Genomic DNA, 22,201 nt, shown 5'->3' on the forward strand with positions numbered 1-22,201 from the left:
TCAGTAAAGAACAGCAGCCGTCACAACCAGTTTCTGGGGTTTCCATGAAAGCAGAGACGGTTTTCAACCTCTCATTAAGAATCTTTGATGAAAGCTACGTTTGGGTTTAGCTAATGTATTTATCATTTTACACGAGAGGGTTACAAAACGAAAATAAATCTGTAGCCCCTTCATGCTACACACACATAGCTAGCTACCAGTTGATGTGAGCAAATGTATTGTCACTATGTAATCTGTTGCAGCACGTCAGCTAGCTGGGCTTATTTGAATCCTAAATCACAGGTTACCTACTCTAGCCACATCAAAACCCCAGAACATGAACCTGATTGAGGCTTTGAACCGATTAACACTTTTTATTTTCCTCCCTACTCTGAGATCGTGAGGCTTTTCATGCTTTCTCATGGACCTGTAACAGCTAGCCCTGATGCTCACTCTCCCTGAAGGTAGATCTTTGTTTGAAACTGTGGGGAATTTACATCATTCATGTTATCCAAAAAACGTAATAGTATATCATTAAAACGCTTTACACTGTATCAAGACTGTACATTTGTCAAAGTTAGCCAGTAACTACAGCTTTGTTTGTCACTTACCTTCATAATTGTCGACGTAGCTGGATATGTAGCTACATCTTGAACCCCTTTTCTCTTTTGCTCCTCGAGGCTGAGCCTGCCGCTTGTACCAGCCGATGTACATCACTGATGTTAACCTTCAGTAGGTCTTGGAGACATCGAGTGTAAAATAGTGCCTATATAATATCTATACGCTATCTCTCTCGCTATCTCTACGCTATCTATCGCTCTTCCCTCTACCGCTCTACTGTAGACCGGAAGTTTAAAACCGCACACCCAGCTGCCGGAAGTTGATAGACGCCATCTTGTGCAACCAGCCCATAGAGAAAGAGACTCACCACTCCCTGCCCTGGCCTGATCGCTGGCGGCGGAGCGTGTGGGCCTACCGCTCCCCCCACCGTTGCCACCGAGGCCAGTAAACCGCCCTCGACAGGGGTTTTACGGCCCGGTGCATCCGGCGCAGCCGGCCTTCGTCTCGACCCGGTGCCTGATATCTGGCAGTGTGTGGAGGCGACGTGGCGGCAGCCATTGAGGACGAAGGCCCCGATAGCAGCCATGGCAGGTATCATCAGGTTGCAGGGCCGCTCAGACACGGCGTGTCCCGGTGTGCCCCCCCTCGATGAGAGTCTGGCGGCCCATCTGCTTCCGCAGGCAGCTGGTTGGGCGGAGGGAAAGAAACCTCTGACCCCGCTGCCGCAGGACCGAGACACCTTAGAATATTTGGATAAAATATTCAGGCTCGGGGCACAGATGGCGGCTGCGGCGAATAATCTCGGTGTGTTAGGTGTCTCCCTGTTTACCCCTCAGACGGACACCCCCGCCCGGACCGCTGCGTTGGTCAGATGAATAATCTGATCCATGGAGTGGCCGCCGCAGCGGGGCGGGTGATGTCCTTGGCCACAGTGGCGTCGCGTCACGTGTGGCTAGGACTCACCGCCCTATCCAAGAAGGACCGAGAGGATCTCTTTGGAGCCCCCGTGTCCACGGAAGGGCTATATGGATCGATATCCTCGGTCACCCAGCGCTTCAGCCGCCTAGAGGAGGAGAGGGTGCAGCTTAGCCGCATGCTACCGCTGGCTCTTCCTCAGGTGCCGCAGCGCGCTCCTCCACAGGCTTCCCTGCAGACGAGGGAGCGCAGCGTGACGGTGAGACGAAGGGAGAGGCGCCGGCACCGAGCCGTCTTCGCGGAGCACTCCACAAGAGCGTGCAGCGGTGCGTTCAGGGACCTCAGTAAGAAATCTACCCTTTCTGTGTCGACCCTCCATGAGCAGAACTTCTCTTCACGGTAGGGTGGCCATTTCCATAACACCAAAAAGGAGGACACTTTGGGATTATCTTTTAGTTTTTATCCTGGCTTCACATAATCCTTCACACTCAAAACACAATGAGACTAGTGTACTAACCACAAGTTGAATGTCTATTTTCGATACTTTTGCCCTTTCCTGGCTGCTTCCAAGAGTTTTTTGTTTGTAAGGAGTCTCTGGTACATGTCTGTGCACTCAAATGTGAAGTTGACACAAATTTGCAGCTCTGCCTTGACACTGTCCACATCCAGACGATTTCTCTCATTTCTCCATGCTGAGGTCATCATTGAGAACACACGTTCTGTATGGGCATTGCTACATGGGATGGAGAAGATATAGGCGCTGACCTTCCTCAGATTCACAAGTGGGACTTCTGCTTTGGAAAACAGTTTGAGATACCGCTCCTCACTGTGGCATCCTTCCATTGCTGAAGAGCTGAGAATAGCTTCCACCATGCCATATTCCTCATAGAGTCCATCCATGTCAATGTCTTTGCATCACTGTATTCTCCATAGGACACAGCAGTTGTGAGGCCAAGCTTTGACACTTTACTATGAAAGCTGTTCTCAGAGAAGTCATACCTTTCACTCACGTATTTCTTGGCTCTTTCATAGAAAACAAGAAAATCAGCCTCACATTTCTTTGCGAGATCAGGGGTTAGCTGCTTGAGTTTGTTGTTCACAGCAAAGCCAAAAAATGTGTCCTTTAACCTTCTCTCAAGTTTCCCTTTCAGTTCAGTCATTACCTTAACCACAGAGGTTATGCTGAATGATTTGGCCTCAAGTGCTTCAATGCAGTCTGAAAACACTTTCAGAATGTGACTGAGGAAGAGAAAATACATCTCAGATACTTCGTTACCATCCTCTCCAAAGCATTTCCACAACATCTTGGAGCATTCCTCCTCACCTAGACTCTGAAAGTAGCTGGTCAGGGGTCTCCAACACTTCAGAATTCTGTCAATAGATGGCAGCAGAGACAACCATCTCGTGACAACGTGCCGCAGCAGATTGCATTCCTCCACTTCCACAAACGCGCAGAATTCCTTCAACTGCGCCGTTCTGCTAGCTGAGATGCTAAAATGGCTATACACCTTAAGCACAACATTTTCAATGTCAATATCCAAGTTGCTTGCTGCATATCTTGTTGCATTGTGCAGAATATGGGCTAAACAGTTTGCAGCGAGCACGTCTTTTTGAGCCAGTTTCAGTTTCTGATAAACACTGTTGTGTTTTCCATAGTTAACGCTGGCGTTGTCTGCTGCATATGCTGACATTTTTTTCACATCTAGTCCAGACATCTCCAGTTTAGATAGCAGCTGATTTGTTATAGCTTCTGACTTTTCGTTGCTATCACTGTAAAAATCCAACAGTGCATGTTTCACGCCCTCCTCAAAGTGAAAATATCTCAGTACAATGGGGAAACACTTGATCGTACCTTTGTTTGATGCATCATGCACTTGCCACTGAATAATGCAGTTCATTTTCTTTTATATAATCTACATGCGTCTGGACAGAGTAGGGTGCTAGGACATTTTCGCACAAAGCTTTGGCCTTTGTTTTTCCACAGGTCATCCCTTTTGCTATTGATGAGTCGTTGTAGATTGTGCGATCAACTTTTATTCCACAGTCTACACTCCTGTATGACTGGTGATGCTTGACGGCATGATAAACTTTACAAAGTTCTGCAGCAGAGATTTTGTCATCTTGAGGCGATGAAGCTTCACGGAAAAACGATAAAAGTGAAGAGGCACCTGCGCTTTGATCGTTGCTTTTGTGCTTATCTGTGTTAGCATGTCTGTCGACAGCACCGTTTCCTTTGCTGCTTACGTCCACATCGCAACGACACAACGTGCAAAAAGCATGGAAGTCGTCCTTTCGGCTTTTTGTGAGGAATCCATGCTCTTTCGACCATTCAGGATTAAATGAAGTCTTTCGTTTCGGCATTTCTGCGGTTTAACACTACCGCTAACTAGGTGGAGTTGGCTCATGAGCTAGTCGGCTAGCGCTAACGTCACTCTCTGCCACAGTGCCCTGCAGTGAACGTGACGTCAAGAAGCACATGCTAATTGTTTACGTTTATGAACCAATGAAATACAAGATATTTATTTGACATCGCATTCAGCCAATAATTTGTAAGACCACAAGTCTTACGGGGGTATATACTTACACATAACTTATTATTTGTATTTCTTTGTATAATTGTCTATTTTTTTTTATACCCTAAAAGTATAAAATAGGGATGACCTCAAAAGGAGGACAAATGAGCGTCCGGCTCAAGGCTGCGCCGGCAGACGGACACAGACATTGAAAACCAGACTGTCCGACCTAAAACCGAACGTATGGCCACCCTACTTCACGGGGAGTTGTGCGGCGGAACGGGTCACCAGGGAGTATCACAGCTTCATAGCTGGGGCCCCACAGCTGAGGGCTTGTCCCCTAACACAATGTTATGGGAAATGGAAACTCAGCTGTGTGCTATCAGAGTGGATGGACAGGACCCCACCTCCATTCAAAGGCATGTGAGAGGTAAATCATCCCAGGAGGAGATGGGTTTCCTCTCAACAGAGATTCAGGCCCTGGTGCAAAAAGGGAAGCTAAATTGCACCTCCTCTGCCCGGTGCGTGTGCTAGCATGTTATGTGGAGCGCACGGCTGCCCTTAGACGCACTGAACAGCTGTTTGTGTGCTTCGGGGGCGGGGTGACCGGGAAAGCTCTGTCCAAGAAATGCCTGGCAGGCTGGCTCTGCGAGTGCATTGCACATGCCTACGGACAGGCGGGGAGAGCCTGCCCCGCGGGGGTCCGGCACACTCCACACGGGCTGAAGCTGTGTCAACAGCCTTATTCAACGGTGTGAGTGTGGAGGATATATGCACGGCGGCATCTTGGTCAACGCCAGGCCCCTTCATAAAGTTTTATCTCTTGGACATGTCTGGCTCTTTATCCTCGTATGTGCTTGCTGGGGCAACACAGGACTGGTGAGGAGGGGGGGGGCTGTGGGTCAGTGGGCATCTGACCCCTTCCCCGGGCGTAATAAGCTTACGTTTTTTCTGGGCCCCCTGGAGGGTCCCGGGGGACGTAGTGCGGGGCTGGAGGGCTCTCCTCGCCTGCCTGGGGGCAGGAGGGGAGAGCCCTCCACACTATAGTCCACACACACTCTGCACGGGGTCAGTGTCTGAGTGTGGGGACATGGGGGGCACTTGCGCTCTCCCCGTGCTCCTTAGGGACTCGGGAGAGGTGTTGCATAGTGAGCCCATACAGGGCTGGGGACTCTCTCCGTCTGCCTATTGGCGGAAGGGGGGGAGCCCTCAACACTGTTTTCCGAGCACACTTTTCGCGAGGTAAGCGCGTCTGGGTGTGCTCTGTCAGCCGCAGCCCGGACTTCTACACGGTTACAACGGAGGGAGAGGTGAGTGAGGCGCAGCGGCTGCTAAAGCCGGTCAGGGACAGTGAGGTGGAACGGTGTGCTGGACGACAGTGCGTGTATACATCGGGGCTCCGCCCACTGTACCCATAGAGTCCAGTAGAGGGCGGAGCCTGTGAGAGATATAAGGAGGGGTTATGTATGGTAACCCTTGTTATATAAGCACAGGCGGAGCCCTCTACTTGGGGCACTGTCTGTCCTATACCGCTCGCTGAAGAGAGGTGTAGGATGACGGTCAGGAGGCGAGGCCTCCTTTTATGCGGTGAGATGCACGCGCATTCAGGTAGGCCCGCCCCGGGGCCGGCTACGTCTATAGAAGTCTCAGTAGGTGAATGCCTGCATGATAAGGTAGTACCCATAGAGTCCAGTAGAGGGCTCCGCCTGTGCTTATATAACAAGGGTTACCATACATAACCCCTCGTTATGTCTTGTAAATGGCACTGTTGAAGAACCTGCGATCTAAGTGTTTCATACATTACATAATCACACAGTAGTTGTGTATATGTTATGACAATAAACCTTTGAATCTTGAATCTTGAAAAATTGAATTACTAAAAAACGGGTGGATCTATATGCTATGGATTACAATTGAAATAAGATGAAATGTGTTGTAGCCCCATGTTCTCTGATATTTTCTTACATGTTTGAAATCCTCTGTGGATTAAGAAGTGGAGTCCCATGATATCTAAAATCAAAGATACACAAAATCAAATCCACCCTTCGTTGTTGAGTAAAAATAACACCATCATCCCTCCACTTCCTGTCTAACACCAGTGGATGTCAGCATAGAGTCTTCTAAACCTGACACACACACACACACACACACACACACACACACACACACACACACACACACACACACACACACACACACACCAGTATGACCAGGCCTGTGTCTCTGAGACTCAAAGGGTTTCCTCCTCAAGAGATCTTTGCAAACACAAAGTTAGAAACTGCAATGTTTACATCAATCAGCTGGCAGGTTGATCCTCCTTTACATTTCTGCCTTCCAGTGTTAGGAGAAGTACTCAGATCCTATACAAGTAAAAGTACAAATGCTATGGTCTTAAAAAACTGCACTTCCAGTAAAAGTCCTGATTTCAAAATGTAACTTAAATAAGAAATCTCATACTCCTTCTCACAAGAGCCTATTTCAGAATAATATAAAGTACAGAGGTATTATCTTTAGTGTACTTCAAGTAATAACAGTTAAAGTACTCATTATGCAGAATGAATATTATTTAATCTTGTTTTTATACTTGTAGGTGCATTTTAGTATTGTATTTGTTCAAATGGTCAAAATATAGATACTAGAAATACTGTGCAGATTAGTATTACAGTACTGCATTAGACCATATCAGCTTATCGAGTGTTTATATATGAACAACTGTTCACAGTAACTGTGTTAAAATAAATGTAGTGGAAAAAAGTTCAATATTTGCCTCTGAGATGTAACGGAGAAGAAGTATAACGTAGTAATATGTGGAAATACTCAAGTAAAGTACCAATATGACCAAAATGTATAATGTATTTCGTTTTTTTCCACCACAGCTGCCTTGCCTTTACCAACATATCAGTTGAATTAAGTCAAACACAGAGACATCATTGTCTCTGTCCATATCCTTTTGTCTTTATTTTCCCAAACCTTTAACTCTCCTCTCTATGTATCAGCTGTATTCCGTCTCTGACTGAACCCTCTTCTGTCCTCTGTCCACCAGCAGCACGATGTCTGTCAATGACAAAGACCCCATGCCTGCAGTGGCGTCCCTCTCCCCGGGACAACTGCAGTCCCTCCTCAAGATGGAGCCCAAGACCCTGGGGGTGAGTCCTGTACACCAGAACACACAACATGCATCCAGGCTGGGAGTCTATACTTCTACTGCCTGAATCTGCTTCATGGTTTTCACTTTCTTTGCTTCATTTGTTCTGTTTTTAATTCAGCAGGTGAACCTGTATGTTCATAAAATAGTGTGTGTGAGCTTAACTGTGTGTATTAAACTAAAACGGAGCATTTCCTGTCAGCTCAGGTTTGATTCCTGCTTTTTGAAACTGTAGGATGTGCTCATGTGTTTCATTGTTGGTGTACAGGCTGCTGTCTGAATCTGCTGAGTGAAAGGCAGGTCTTCCTATCAATAAGATCATTTCTGATCCTAAATATCCTGGCTTCTTCTTTCCTAAGGTCACATTGTTCTGTTGTCTTACATAATACACTTCAGTAAAAAAAAACGTATTGATATTTAGTTTTTTTATCTTATTATATCCATTGCATTTTATATTGAGGTAACAGAAAGTAATCAGGTTACATACCTTTATATTTTGTTTTCAGATTAGGGTACTGATTAACAATTTTGTACAGGTACCTAGTAATAGTAACAGGATACTTTTTGAATGTAACCCAATCCTGCATGCATCCTGTACAAAGTACCAGCAGACTGCGGGAGAAACACTGTAATGATAACCTCACACAGGGAAATGAGAGAGGACTTGGTCTTGGATTCTGACTTAAAAGTCTACTCCAGTGCAACTTCCTCCATAGGAGGCTCTGAATTTCAGATGTTTTGCCATAATCTGAATGCACCTGTTGGACTCAAAGTGCTGATCACCTGTCCCCCCCCCCCCCCTCCCTGTAGGCGATCCAGATTGTTATCGGGGTTCTGATCCTCTGTCTGAGTGCCTCTGTGCTCCAAGTCCACGAGGTGCACTTCACAGGAGACGTGGCCCTCTTCCTGGTGGTTGTCATACAGGTGAGTGAGCGGAACATCATGCTGCCATGCTTTCTCATCTAGATTTAATTTAGGAACATGAACATGTCATGTCACGCTGCAGCCCCCCCTCCCTCTGGAACTCCCTTCCCAGTCACATTCGAAAGGCCAACACTCTTGAATCCTTCTCAAGAGGATGTTTCCCCCCCCCCCTTTTTACTCCGTACTTGGATTAGGACTACTGTTTATGTTTTTTTAGTTTTCTTTGTATTGTTTCGGTTCTGATTTTATGTAAAGCGTCTTTGAGCATTTGGAAAAGCACTATAAAAATCCCATGTATTATTATTAAACTCATGTTTCTTCTAAATGCCGTGCACTGTGACCCCCCAGGTGACCCTGTCTGGTTCAGTGCTGGTCCACAGTGGGAGGAGACCCACTCTGTTCTGGGTGAGTGACAACACGACACACTGCACAACACACAACCCTGACGCCTCTAGTGTGGGAGAGTGTGTTTGTTTATAAGAGTGTGTTGATGTGTTTTAATGAGTGTATGAGGGTGTGTTAAAGTGTTTGTAACAGTGCGAGTGTGAGTGTCGGAAACCGTGGACACCGTGTTGGGACCCCCACATTTCATTTTGACCAATTCTTCTGATGTTTATTACCGTGCACTGCTGTCATCAGCATTGGCTCTCACTTTGATTCATGAGTCATCGATCCTAATCAGAATTGAAACAGTTCTTATTGTTCCGTTCGCCAAGAGGCTGACATCCATATTTACACTCTGACTGACATGACACCACAGGGAGGTGTGTGTGCGTGCATGCGCGTGTGTGTGTGTGTGTGTGTGTGCGCGCGTGCGTGACATATTTCTTTAGATCAGGCCTGAAAGTTAGCATCACAAGGGCTCCCTCAACAACATGCAATGGGATTTTTCCATTGGTTTGCAGTATATTGCAGAACATAATCTCTGTGGCAAACAAACATTTATGATACTTATGCTGCGTTCAGACCGGACGCGATGCGAATATTCGCCTCACTCTAATCGCATCGCTCTAAACGCTCGGGTTTCACCGCGGCTGTCAGCCGTGTTTACTCGTATCAAGACGCGCTGGCTTAAATGAACATATTTGACCGTGATTTAATTGTACAGTAATACATGTTTTCAAAATTATCCCGAAGTAACAACATACTGATACCGGTTAGTAAAAACCATGAATTAATGTTTTGACAATTCTGCAGACAGACGGCAGGCGAAAACCTTTTAAAATGCGTGTTTTCTGAATGGATGTCGGATCGATCCGGCTAAACTAACGTTGTATCTGCTCCACACTCACAACAACAGCCTATACAGACAGAAATAAATCAGCGACTGTATTCGCCATGACACAGACAGTCTGTGGTTTGTACTTGTTTAACTTTTGTCTAGTTTCTGAACAGATATGAGGAGCTGTGAGCTCTGAGTGCTAACAGCTAACGGCTAATGTTTTGATTTTGTGGTTCAACGTCAGTGACGGCAGGCCTGAGATCCACACCGCTGATTGGCTACCGCGAGATTGCGTCACGCGAATTTCACGCTCGAGTTGAACACATTTAACTCGGAGCGTTTTGTCGCAGCCACCTTCAATCGCCTCAATCGCGCCGCGGAATTCGCATCAAACCGCTTAATGCGCGCCGTCGGAGCGAATTTGCGTCTGTCTGCGTCTCTACATTGATTTTTACATGTAATCGCACCGCCCATTAGACATTTGTTCAGCAGGATAATCTCCACATATTAGCACCACTTTATGATTATTGAAAGGTAAACATAATCGTCAATAGTAAAAAGCTAATGTTAGGCTTTCAAAGAGCTAGTCACGGTCCACATGGCTGCACATCACAACCGCTAAGCTAAAGGCGGCTAATGTTTTGGATGATGATGTTTAGTGGTCCCCTTTAGCCACTTGTTGGCAACTACTGTTTTGAAGACAAACAGAAGCTTCAGACATTCACCAGCAGGGTATTTACTGATGTATTTTATGTTTAGTACAAAACATGCAAATCTCTTCAGCTTGTGTTAACTACAGACCAAGCGGCAAACTCTGGGGAACAGCCGGGACGGCCAATACGGAAGGTGCCACACACTGCAGTTCATATATTGGCCGATAGGCGATGGCTGCAAGAAAGGAGCAATTTCCATAGACCCCCATGTTAAAATGCCCAACTTTACAGCAGAAAAAAACATGTTTCTACCCCTGGCTCCATGCATTTTATTATCGATATAGTTAGATTCCACCTTCATGATTATGGATCTGTGAGTGAATTGTTTTCTAACACGACCCTTTTATTTATATTAGGTCTTAACGTTTTTGCATAAATGAGGGCGTGGTCACGTTGATAGACACGTACATGCCTCACTGTCAGCTAACAGCAACTTGTCCACTCTGCTAGGCTACAACCATAGAGGCTACAACCCTTTAGCTTTAGCCGTGTTCGTGGTGATTGTGCCTTTTGGGGAATATTGTTACAAATACCAGACAATTAAAATGTCGTGCTGTGCGCTTGATGTACTAACAGAACTTCCAAGAAGTCTAAAATGATAATATTATACATGTTAACCCGTTCGCAGGTGTTTGTGTGCTTGGTAGCTTAGGCTTGTTACTTATTAGCCAGCTAAGGACGTAACCCTTTATACATACATATACATTTTAGTTTATGATTCAGCCTTGGGTAAGACTTTTATAGTCTATGGCTATGACGCCCATAATGCTAAACGGGAGCAAATGTTAATAGGGGACCCAATTATCCCAGTGGTGGCCGCCGGAGCTAACGGAGCCGCAGGGGGCTAGCCCACTGCGGCTCCGTTAGGTCCGGGCGGTGGAGTCCGTCGTTATAACTGAGATCATGGAATGCAGCGAAACGCAGACTTGGTTCGCCTGCTGTAGTATCAGCTAAATAAATTATGTTGAACAACGCTTATTAAGCTGAACATCGCCACAATTGTTCTGCTATGTATCGGTACTTATTTTCTTAACGTGTGAATGACAAGCATTCAGAATAACAAAATATAGCTAATTCTCTTGCAGATTGTCTCATTTGATTATGAATGTAACGTTTATATACTGTAGGGCAGTGGTTCTCAAACTTGTTTTCTGTCAGTCTTTGGAGAAAAAAAAAAGTCGGGCCCCCCCAACACAAATAGTCAGGCTCAGTGGCGGCGTCAGAGATTTATTTTGGGGGTACTGTGGGGTAGCTTGATGTTTCATAGAGGGTGCTCAAACATTTAGCGTTTCCCATTAATGTACCGGGAGCTACAGTTGAATGTTCTACTGCAACACTCCCCACGCATATACACAGTTGTGACAGTTACAATGAAGGCTCGATAATCAGCTCACGGCATATAAGTTGTAAGCAGGGTCAAGTGCTATTTTTACAGGTGGTGTGTGGACCTCACATAGGGGGGTCCGGGGGCAAGCTCCCCCAGGAAGATTTTTAAATATTGAAGTTAAAAGCATCAATCTTGGTGCACTTGAGAGCAAAATGAAGAGATCTATGGATACATCTCTCAACACAGAACTGTAAACAGATTTACTATTTCTTTATGGATATTTTACAAATCACTCCCCTTTTAAACTTTATCATTTTTTAATGTCATATAGTATTTCATACCTGTTTTTTATTTATTCTCTTATTTTTTATAGCTAATGATCATATAAACGTGTGCCTCGGAATAATTGTTTACATTAATTGTGACCAAATGTTTGAGACCCACTGAGATAACACTGATAACACTCTCCTCCACTTTGTTGTTGAAAAAAACTCCTTATATCCGTTAGCGTAGCTCGCTAGCACCAGAAGCTAACATCGTTCCACACACACACAGAGCTTTAATGAAAACACAGAGACCCAGACGTATTTTCGAATCAATCATTTTAAAAAATATGATTTTTTTGTTTTGTTATCTTTTTTTTTATTTAATTTTTTTTTAATAACCATTTCTCATCCTGGTCTCTCACGCCCCCCCTGTCATTCCTCTGCGCCCCCCTGGGGGGGCGCGCCCCCCACTTTGAGAACCACTGATATAGGGGAACTACACTGTTAGCAGTAACTTGGAATCCATGTATTTCATGTTCGCTTACGGCCCGTCCACACAGCGGCGTGCGTTGACGCTTGCCGGCGGGCGTTGACGCTTGCCGGCGGGCGTGTCTGACACTCGACCAACAACCAATCACATGAATCTCCCGCCCCAGACACACAAGCACGCGGTTGGATTGGCTAGAGCTTGTACTGGCATATGATTCGATTGGCTGACGCCTCCATCGAGGCGTCAAAAGTTGAACATTGCTCAACTTTTGAAGCGAGCAACGCCAGCAACGCTCCACGTTCCGCTTCCCAAAATGCAGTTCGGCTAAAAGTGACGTCACCCCATTCAAAGTGAATGGGCAGAAGCGTTGGAAGCTTCAACGCACGCCGCTGTGTGGACGGGCATTAGCTTCTTAGCTTGAGCTAGCTCTGTTTACTTCCAGTTTCGGAGGCAGCAGGTCCCGCCTCTTTGCCCTTATGTGGAGCAGACGGGATTAGACTCTGACGTTGCTGTCAAGCCGTTAGTGGCCGACTTCCGCCTACTAAGGGCTTGTCGGCAACTCTGCAGATTCTATGGGGTGACGTCACGGACACTACATCCATTTATATATACAGTCTATGCTACAGACCTTATTTGAGGCATTTCAAAACACTTTGGAAGAACATTTACACGATATGTGGGAACTGCTAAAATGTTAACCCATTTCCGCACACTTTCCTGTATAACTCTACAATCTGTTATCTTTCGAACATAGAACATTTCATATTTGAAACATTGTTTTAAACAATGCGTTACTGTATTATGTGTTTGTCTGTGAAAATGATTTTCATAGTTGGTGTAAGATGGAAGATCATTGTCTTTTATTGCAAAGTAAATGAAATACAGCGTTCTCATTATTACTGGCCAATGGAGGCCAAATGTGAAGCTTGCTGCAGAGTGCTGCCTGTAGACCAGAGGTGCCCAGTACTTCGACCGCGGGGGCAATGCTGGTAGATCGCGAGTCATTCATAAAAAAAAAAAATCCAGCTCCGTTAAAATAGACAAAACAGGTTTTGATCCCTCCTCCCTTGGCCTCCCTGACACTTAATTCAGGAGTTTACTTGATTGACAGAAAAAGCGACCTATCGCTTTCCAGTCTGTTAACCCAGAATGCAAAGCGATACAAAATCAGTCAAGTGCCAGGAAAACTCAAATGAAGTTCAAGAGACAAACAACAAAATGAGTGCGGGACCGAGCAAGAAGCTAAAGACAAACCACTTCCACCCGGAATGGGAGGAAGAATATTTTGTTGTGATGTCACATTCAAAGGTTATTTGCCTTATTTGTAAAGCAAGCGTCGCTCTGCCAAAGAAAGGTAACGTGGAGAGGCATTATCGGAGTGTTCACAAGGCATATGACCAGTAGCGTGGCGTAGGAAAAAAATTAGGGGAAGCCAATAATACGTCCTTTCTTTGGGTCGGGGGTGTGGTGGTCAAAGTAATAACGTAACCAGATGAGTGCTTATCATTTTACACACATTTGTATCATACAGATGCAGGACTTACACACACCTGTTATCTAACCGACAGGTCCGCACGCACTCTCCAGCCGAAACTCTAATAAGCATTCATTCACAAACTACATCAGGAGACCTTTAACGTTTTACGTCCGATTCGCCTCCTTTTTTCAGCCTGTCATCATATTGTATTTGTTGTTGCTGCTGTAGCGGAAGTTTAGTACAATTATTTTTGATTAAATACTCCAAATCTCCACCCTACATAATTGCACTTGCTTCAGTTGCTTGCTACTTTCTAATGGCGGTGAGGGTGGTGCAGTGACGCTATCTATCTTCTATCGATTAGATTTATGATTAGAAAATTATAAAAGTAGGGTAGACATGTGGATATTATCCGACCTGAACAAAACTTGAATTTATCTAACAGGTTCGTTTTCCCACTGACCTTATTTCGAGCTATTTTCCTAAATCCTATGGAGAAATCCCATTACTTTTTTGTCGAGGGAAACATGAGGGAAACCGAGCGCAGCTTACTTCCGGATTTTAGGATGCGTCACTGCAACACTAAATTGATGCGATTTGATTGGATTGTGAGGCAAGGGAAGCCACCCGCCTCTGGCTTCCCTTGGCATGGCCCTGACCAATTACAGGTTGGCAGGGGCATCACGTGAGCCTCATCTGATTGGTCAATCCCTCAATTTTTTTTCACCAAGGGAAGCCAGATTCGGCTGGCCTCCTCTTGCAACAGTGAGTGCAATCTACTGTTTCACCATAACATCTAGAGGGGCGCTGTTTCACTCTTTGTAAAATACTCAATGAGAATGGGGGAGAGACGGGCCGGCAGCAACACACAGCAAAGGAGAATTATCGAAACAAAAACAAAGTGTTTTTATTTATTTATTTAAATTATAACTACAATCCGAAAAAACAGGGGAAGCCTGGCTTCCCTTGGCCCTCCCGGGAGAAAACGCCACTGCATATGACAGCGACTTCCCTCCGAGTAGCGAGTTTGAGAAGAGAAAAGGTCATGTAGCCTATTATTATCTCGCAGTCTTAGTGTCGCCAACTCGTTTCTATCATGCAAAAAGACAAACAAATGCGTCTATGGTCGGTGTATTTTCGATCTTTCCAATCCAGACGAGATCTCTCTCCCCCGTCTGTGTGCGAGGGGGCGGGGCCGTTTACACACACGCAGCTGCTACATGCAGCAACACACGGCGGGGATGGCGGAGAGAAGTGCTCCAAAGTGTGGTTAAATGTTACCGTCTTGAGGTGGACAATGCTCGTGCTAAGAGTGTTTAGCATGTAAGGGCGGTAACACGAGCAATTTGTCTAAACATTTAGCAAAAGTGCTCCACATTCAGACGGAGAAATGCATCGGGCTCGCTCGACTGTCTTCTAGTAGCTCTGTAGCCCCCCATCCACGAGTCAGAGTCCTGCATCGGGTCGGGTACCCGCGGGTACCCGCGGTCGGGTTACCCGCGGGTACCCGACGTGTGACCCCGCAAAAAAGGTGATTCGCGGGTGGTATTTTTTCAAACGCTTTTTTCCGGGTTCGGTTCTGGGTAAAACAAAGATGATGGCGGTCGGGTCGCGGGTATTGCATAATAAATATATTAAAATAATAGTAATTTAGTTGAATGTTTTAAATCCTCAGACCTCTCCCCCGCGGGACCGCGCATAATCATAACCTCTGCAGCGCATCAATCTGCTGCTGTGCGCGCCACATTCAAAATGGCTGAGGTGAAGCTCTCTAGTGGAGAATACAGCATTTTCAATAACACTTCCTCAAGAGCGAAATCCAACGTCTGGGAGGCTTTTTGTGTCATCCTAGATGGAGAAAATAACCAACATCCCACGCTTTTTGAGACAAATATGCAACTGCGTGTGTTAATAATTGCACGTTTTCACTGCTCATAGGCTATGCGGGTTCGGGACAGGTTGCGGATCTTGTGCCGACGGGTCGGGTCGGGTTGCGGAACTAATTGGCAATATGTGCGGGTAGCGGGGCGGGTTCGGTATTGTACGTCGCGGGTGCGGGGCGGGAGCGGGTCTTGAAAATCAGACCCGTGCAGGACTCTGCCACGAGTAACGTTTCCACGTCAGGTGTTATGTATGCTAGCAGCAACACACAGAGTTAACTAAATGATACAAACATGGGTTAATGATTAGAGGAAACAGTTATTTAGTTTGTTAAAGTTTCAGCTATTCTGTTTACAGTTCTGTCATCAGATTATTTAATACGATTTGTTAAAACACTGTTGTTTCTTTTGATGTGAAATATTATTTATTTAATTTAAATAAAAAGCAATGTTAGTTTTGTAAATATATGTCTTTTTGAATCAAGTATTCATCTTTATTGTCTTCATTGTTAGTTTCCACATGCCTAAAACAACCTCAAGCTACATCTAAAAGTTGATGGCTAAATAAGAGCGTTTGAGAAATTGTGCAAGCCATACAGTAATAGTCTGAATAGTCGATTAGTCGTTTCATTAATCGATAGATTAATCGATTATCAAATGAGTCGTTTGTTGCAGCCCTATTGTAGTTATCCCATGTATAAATAAAACGTGTTATTCAGCAACCCTTGCAATTTGGGATTTTATTTGTGGTTGGTAGACCTCGGTGAGCTGGTCATTTCAAAAGTAGCTCACCAGCCCAAAAAGTGTGGGCACCCCTGCTGTAGACAGTTGCAGCATCGGAGAGCACTGTGTTTTGTCACATTATTGAACATGACACTTTCTGATCTGCAGGTGAAGGTTGTGCTCGTGCTGCACCTCATCAGTGCTGCGTTCTCCACCGCCGCCCTGGGTCTGATGTCCAAACACCTGCCGTACCGCCAGGACTCGTACCACTGTGAGCACTGCCACCGGCTGGAGCTGCACGCCGTGGTAATGTCCGCTAAACCTGCAACCTGAGCACTTACAAGTAGATTGAAGGTGTTAATGATGACCAAACAATCTGTGCTAAAAGAATATAGCTACTAATGTAACAAAACAGTTATGTTACAGCCTCAGGACTTAAATCCACATGACTGAACTACATCTCCAACATTAACTTGGATCATTGATACAAACTTGCCTCAGTGTGAGATGTGAGTCTTGCCTGGTGCAAGACTGAAACAATGTCTGCAGGACAGAAACAAAAGAATCCCTCTCAGATTATACTCTCGTACTTTGTTTTGATGAAACTCAAAAGGTGTTTCCATAGTTACAACAGTGACTAATATGCAACACCTGTGCAGTCACACTGGACAATGTTAATTATTGGTCAGGGACACAAAACACCGGTGCTCAAAATGCCAAACCCTTATTGCCAGCTGTTTGTCACGGATTAAGGTTGGACCCAAACGCAGTTAGAGAGGGGGGCAGGTTTACGTAACCAAAATCAAGCTTTAATTAAGAAAAAGCTGATTTCACACAAAAACAAGGACAAACCATGCAAAAATACCAAATCAAAAAAACTGAACAAGGATAGATTGGCTGTGGGAAACAAGTGGCAGAGAAACAGAAGGAACACTTGGAAACCGGCAGAGACGAAATACACCACACATGTAGGACCGACAGGACCAGAGAAGACGAACCAAGGGGAGTAGGGACTATACACACACACACACACACAAGATTACACAATACATAACATTTGTGTAGACAAAACACAGCTGGAGAAGGGAGGCAGAAACACAGGACAGCAGGTGAACTCAATCAGACACCCAGGCAGGAAAACTAGAAGACAGGAAGTCAAACCAGAGAAGACACAAAGAGGAAATACATTAAATGTTAAAGTTAAAGTTTCAAAAAATGTGTTATTTGAAGAAAAAAAAACTGTAAGGACGAGAGCTAACCTACTTTATAGGTGTGTAGGTAGATGTGAAAATGTTTCAAACTAACCTTAATTAATCAAGTCTTGATGGAAATTGTCATGCCGTAGAGCCGGCTACAGAGCCTCACTGACCCTTAGGATCACATGCTTTCATAGTTGACACTACATGTTGTGAAAAAGCAGACTCCATGTTTCTCTGTCTTTACGTCCACTGCAGCAACATTGTTTCAGGAAATGCACCGGGCTGATCGAGCAAAAGTGTAAAGTAAGTGACTGACTACTGTTATAACTCGTACTTAGTAGAGTGCATGGAGAAGACAGAAACACTTGTGTTGAAGTCAGTGTCACGGTCAGAGACACTCAGCTCCCCCTGACCCCCTCTGCTCTGGGGCTTCTCTCTGCAGTTGCTGATCGACGGGATCCTGGTGACCCTGGTGATCTTCCTGGTGCTGGAGCTGCTGATCTGCATCACAGCCATGCTCTTCGGGCTCAGTGTGCTGGCTGCGGGGGGGGCACAGGTATGCTCCTATTGATACTGCAGCATGTTGAGGCTGTGGCACAGTGGACTAGTACGTTGGTGTTGGGATCAGGGGAGCACAGGTTCAAACCCCACTGCAGTCAACATGTCGTTGTGTCCCTGAGACACTTCACCCCAAAGTGCTCCTGTGGGGATTGCCCTCAGTGTTGAGTATGTGAGTCGCTTTGGATAAAAGCGTCTAACAAGTGACATGTCATGTAATGTAATGTTGAGGTAACTCAGATGGAAGTACCCAGGGGTTAAATTGGGCCAGGGCTGTCCGGGGCTCAGCCCCGGCACATGGGACGATGCTCTGACGTCATCACCCTCGCACATTTGTCATATGTTTACAAAAAATGGTATGTTAAAACTTTTCTCGTTCTTAATACATATATTTAAGGTCGATATGTGTTGACTTTATTTTTAAAAAAGCAGATCTCTGTGTCCGGATATAGTTTTTTGGCTTAGTGAACGTGTATCTCTGCTCCGATATGATACAGATAATGGAGCAGTTACTTAGGGCCTCACACAGTATAGCCCTCCCACATATCAAATCCCAATTTAACCCCAGGAAGGAGCGTAGATACATGCTTAACTAGAATAAGTAATATGGGGGAGTAGTTGTGTCAGGGTTGAGAGGGTTACTTTAAAATCCTGATTACTTTCTCTTACTGTAGATTACCTCAATATCAAATGCAAAGCAAATAAATAAAAGAGGAAAGAAATATCAATAAGATGTGTATTATGTAATGTGTCCTTAAAAAGAAGAAACCAAGATATTTAGGATCAGAAATGATTTGATTGATAGGAAAAGCTGCTTTTCGCTCAGCATATTCAGGCAGCAGCCTGTACACCAACACTGAAACACATGAGCACATACTACAGTTTAAAAAGAAGAAGAACCAAGATATTTAATATTACAAATGTGTCCTCTGGTAAGAGCAGCAGAAGGTCACGACCTTATTACTGAGTACTTATTCTGATATATTGTGTAGCCCCATAGTTAAAACCTGTGTGTGTGTGTGTGTGGTGTGTGTGTGTGTGTGTGTGTGTGTGTGTGTGTGTGTGTGTGTGTGTGTGTGTGTGTGTGTGTGTGTGTGTGTGTGTGTGTGTGTGTGTGTGTGTGTGTGTGTGTGTGTGTGTGTCCTGCAGGCTCCCAGACAGAAGCCTGTGTACCCACAGACCCGCCCCCCCTCTGTTCCAGCTGTGCAGGTGTCTCCAGCTGTGGCCGAGACTTCTCAGGTAGCATAAAGTCTTTGATACTGACATATTATTTGTTCAATAAACAATATGTTTATGACTTTTGTTTTGTAAGCTAGAAATGTTAAATAGGTACAATACAGTTTTCTTTTAATTCTGAGAAAAAATACTTTAAAATGCTGACTTTAATCTCAGGATTCAGAATATTCATTTTTGGTCAGATCTCAAAAGTTGTGGCTTTAATCCTCTATAAAAACGTATTTTTGCACTTGTATCATATATCTGGATTCATTTTCTAGACATGTGTAACTTCACAGGAGTCGGACTATGTTAGCGCATCACCCAATTATACTGTAATAGTTTTATCAAGACTACATTTGTAAGATTCCTAAAAAAAACTCAGGAGAAAGTTTATTTTTAAATCTCTCCTAGAATTTAGCAGGCAGTCCATCATGGCGTGACATACATTTTATCCTTTGCATTGGACATTTCCTTTACAGTTAGTTTGTGGTCTTAGATTATTGTGCAATTCATCGTCAAGCTATCTGAGGACCTGTGTCAACATGGTGCTTTTATTGGTGGTACTTGTATTTGATTAATAAGGCAAGGCGCTGATTAGTGTAAATGTTTTCATACCAAATGATGAATACGTTTGGTTACTGGAAGTGTTTGCATGACCTTGATGGTGGAGAAATAAGAGTCCTGTATAGTCCCTTCAATCTCTGTTTAACATGTTGTTCAGTAGTAAGCACCACAACACAAAGTTGGTTCAAAGGTTTTATTTTCAGGAGGTATTGAATGTGAGGGGAGTGATAGAGAAGGATGAGGGATGTCTTCCGTCAGTCAGGCAGAGGGACACTCAGGGTGGGGGGTCTCTGGCATGTTTCTGCCTGATCAATTCAAGCCCCTCAAACGTTACCCAGAATGAGACAAACATATGTGCCGGATTAAATAGAAAGAGATTAAGGGAGGCCGAAAGAGGGGATGCATGGTCCAGGGGGTGTGGGGGGGAGTGATGAAGACAAACAAGGCGAGATGTGTTTACTGGAGTAACTTAGCAGGTGATGAGAGGTGAGGTTGAGGAGGGGTCCTGCTCCCAAACCTCAGTTAACTTATTCACTTCATGTTCCTGTTTGATCTGCTTTCTGTGTCGACAGGTGGCTGTCATTGTAACTGAGGCCGATTCAGATCAGATGGAGGAGATCTCCACCCCCCCCACTGAACCCCAGGTGGAGCCCATCGAAGATGTGACCTCAGAGCCCTGAACTCAACACACACACACACACACACACACACACACACACACACACACACACACACACACACACACACACACACACACACACACACACACACACTCCTCCCTGTGGTGTCATGTCAGTCAGAGTGTAAATATGGATGTCAGCCTCTTGGCGACCGGAACAATAATAACTGTTTCAATTCTGATTAGGATCGATGAATCAAAGTGAGAGCCAATGCTGATGACAGCAGTGCACGGTAATAAACATCAGAAGAATTGGTCAAAATGAAATGTGGGGGTCCCAACACGGTGTCCAAGGTTTCCATCCTGCCCTTTCACTCCTGCCATGAATACACACTCAGTATTAGCACTGCTACACCTACACACTGAACAAACTGAAATGTTGACTTTAACTAAATGTATTATGTCAACATATTTCACATGAATGTATTAGGTTAGATGAAAGCATTCATATTAAGTTGAACCTAATATTTTTGATTCAAATGGAATGTTTTGGGTTTCAACTAACCTAATACAGTTATGTGAATATCTGTTGACGTAATTAATTGAATTAAAGTCAACGTTTCAGTGTGTTCAGTGCACTACAGTGTGTTGTGGTTCTGATGGTGATCAGTGTTACTAGTCATTTATTCTTCAAATAATATCGTCACTAAAATAAGTAGAGAGTAGAACAAATCTAGAGGACATAAAACCAGAGAAGGATTCTGAGCTCGAGGGGGGAGAGGAAATGTTCACTCCACTGATACTCTGTTCAACACTGTGTTGTAGTTACAGGCTGATCCAATATGTAAGCTTGCACTTTGTTTTGCCTTTCAAATATCTCAAACTGCTCTTGCCATAATTGACTGTTGAAATAAAATGTTGTTGTCTAACCTTTAACCTTTTTAGTGTGTTCATGCACATTCAAACTGGCTTGATGCTATTACAGAATTCATTGATACAAGAGTATGACGACAGCAATCTACTCTCTATTGTTCATTCATGTTTGTTCTTTTATTTTTAGACCTGTTATCTTGAAAGTTGGGAGAATTAAATCAGTCACCAGAGGGCGAAAGTATTCAGACGCACTGAATGATTTTCCAAAATCTATCCTATACTGTTTCTTCTTCTTCTTCTTCTTCTTCTCTTTCTTCTTTTCTTCTTCGTTATGCTGACCCTTCTTCTTCTTATTCTTCTTCTTCTTCTTCTTCTTATTCTTCTTCTTCTTCTTCTTCTTCTTTCTTCTTCTCTTCTTCTTCTTCTTCTTCTTCTTCTTCTGTGGTGGAGGTGTGTTTTTGAAGAGGGAAGAGGATTTACACTTTTATTTCGTTGTTCTGTTTTAATCATTCTTTAACTGTATGATCTTCGTTGGGATATTTGTACTCTTTTGCAAGTACGGTTAATACTTTTTTCGTAGTGTTTTTTCCGCGCCTCGCGGCGGGGATGGCGTCCTTCGGGGCACCGCCGGTGTCTCTGAGAGACGGCGTGCGTTTGGTGGCTCAGGCCGCAAACACAGTGGAGCAGGGTATGAGGTGTGATTTGCCAATGAACGAACTCACTGCTCACTAACGTGTCGATCGTCGCCTACCATGCCGTGAACTATGCGCGAGAGAAGTAACGGACACTCTCGTCGCCACCCCTCTCGTCTGAGAAGCTACGTGACGTCTGCGTCTGAAGTATTTTACTTTGGTAGTTATCACCTAATAACCCAGTAATGTGACAGCTACGCAGTTGCTGTTCAAGCGAGACTCTATTTCAATGTAGTTTTGGTATTAAAATAATGTTACACCCCTTGTATGCCCTGAACGCAAAAACAACCACAGACAAGAATATATATTGTAATTATCAAATGATAACAAAGGCTGAAAAAAC

General features: G+C 44.5%; 1 protein-coding gene across 3 annotated transcripts in view; it reads left to right on the forward strand.

Moving 5' to 3' along the window:
- The window catches only part of LOC117561816, a 30,445-nt gene extending 9,218 nt beyond the window's left edge, over positions 1–21,227 (forward strand). Inside the window, exons 2-9 of one of the 3 annotated variants that reach the window (XM_034239416.1) lie at positions 7,012–7,114; positions 7,924–8,037; positions 8,386–8,442; positions 16,304–16,441; positions 17,590–17,637; positions 17,777–17,890; positions 19,042–19,131; positions 20,247–21,227. In XM_034239416.1, the coding sequence (XP_034095307.1) occupies positions 7,019–7,114; positions 7,924–8,037; positions 8,386–8,442; positions 16,304–16,441; positions 17,590–17,637; positions 17,777–17,890; positions 19,042–19,131; positions 20,247–20,354 (765 nt within the window). In that variant the 5' untranslated portion in view covers positions 7,012–7,018 and the 3' untranslated portion in view covers positions 20,355–21,227. The remainder of the gene's footprint in view (positions 1–7,011; positions 7,115–7,923; positions 8,038–8,385; positions 8,443–16,303; positions 16,442–17,589; positions 17,638–17,776; positions 17,891–19,041; positions 19,132–20,246) is intronic. The other 2 variants (XM_034239417.1, XM_034239418.1) reach the window with 2 other exon arrangements.
- Positions 21,228–22,201: the final 974 nt, after the last annotated feature.

This window comes from Gymnodraco acuticeps, unplaced genomic scaffold (assembly GCF_902827175.1).
Source record: "Gymnodraco acuticeps unplaced genomic scaffold, fGymAcu1.1, whole genome shotgun sequence".
In the NCBI taxonomy this organism is placed as follows: domain Eukaryota; kingdom Metazoa; phylum Chordata; class Actinopteri; order Perciformes; family Bathydraconidae; genus Gymnodraco; species Gymnodraco acuticeps.